We start from the raw sequence: 1,019 nt of genomic DNA on the forward strand, positions 1-1,019 counted from the left end.
TTTTGCACCCTGTGTAGTAAACATCAGTGATCTTGGGGATATGATTCGGCACACAGTGGCTTTGATATAACGCTGATGCTTTGTTCTTCGTGATTGAATTTCTGCTATGAATCACATTCTGTCTAATAGCATGCCGGTTTAGATCTTCACAACGTAGTTGCCAGGAAACATGCCTTCCTTTCCTCGAAGACAGCCTTTCCACCAACCTGAAGGATCTGGGTAGACAGCACATCTTGGGTTAGTGCAGCACTTGCTAATCTGTATAAAGTTCACTTTTAATGTTATAAAAATAGATTACCTTCATATGTGATTTCTATGATATCATCTGCTTGAAAGCTTAGCTCATCTGTGTCCTGAGCATCATAAGTGTAGATTGCTCTGCACTGTGGGGTGCGGGGTCTGGGTTTGGGTTTGGGTTTGGGTCCCCCTGAACCTGGAAGAGGCTTGTACTCTTTTGAACGTCTGCGATGCATTCTGAGAGAAAACAAAGGGAATATTTCCTTTGAAAGACTGAAATAACAATTGTCATTCAAATCAAAGCTAACAATTCTCATAAAAACTGAAACTAAATTTCTCTGACTAAAAATTAAGTAAAATAATAAATAAAATTGGCACATTATTTTAAGTTTTAGGTATCTCTGAAAAAACTAATACTGACAGAGTGAAGATCAAATTGAATTCAAATGACACTGAAAACAGAAATAAAAAAATACTATAATAACCTGAATGACAGAATTAATTTCTTAAAAACGTGTGTTACAATTACTAACATACTGATCTGTGAGTTCCAGCCAACCAGGGTTTAAGATTGTAAAGTCTTCAGTCAGTATATAGTTCTTTTAATTGCTTGTATCTGAATTTCTTGCAGTCAGTTGATCCGTCATCTCACCCAGCCACTCCCTGATCAGGAACATTCATGAAGCCCATATCAGCGTAGGTCTGGCTCTCGCGTTGACTGCGGCGAGATCCCCGGAGTCTGGGAAGGGTGGGCTGATCCATACTGGACTGCTGGCGGAGCA

General features: G+C 39.5%; 1 protein-coding gene across 1 annotated transcript; it reads right to left on the bottom strand.

Moving 5' to 3' along the window:
- Positions 1-90: 90 nt before the first annotated feature.
- LOC107580858 (unconventional myosin-Ie-like) lies at positions 91-1,013 on the bottom strand. Its single transcript, XM_016266485.1, has 3 exons — positions 890-1,013; positions 299-474; positions 91-215 (listed from the first exon to the last, which is right to left on the bottom strand). Exons 1-3 carry the CDS (start codon positions 997-999, stop codon positions 139-141), a joined length of 363 nt encoding a protein of 120 aa, XP_016121971.1. The 5' UTR covers positions 1,000-1,013; the 3' UTR covers positions 91-138.
- Positions 1,014-1,019: the final 6 nt, after the last annotated feature.

This window comes from Sinocyclocheilus grahami, unplaced genomic scaffold, assembly GCF_001515645.1.
Source record: "Sinocyclocheilus grahami isolate Dianchi unplaced genomic scaffold, SAMN03320097.WGS_v1.1 scaffold47877.1, whole genome shotgun sequence".
Classification (NCBI taxonomy): domain Eukaryota; kingdom Metazoa; phylum Chordata; class Actinopteri; order Cypriniformes; family Cyprinidae; genus Sinocyclocheilus; species Sinocyclocheilus grahami.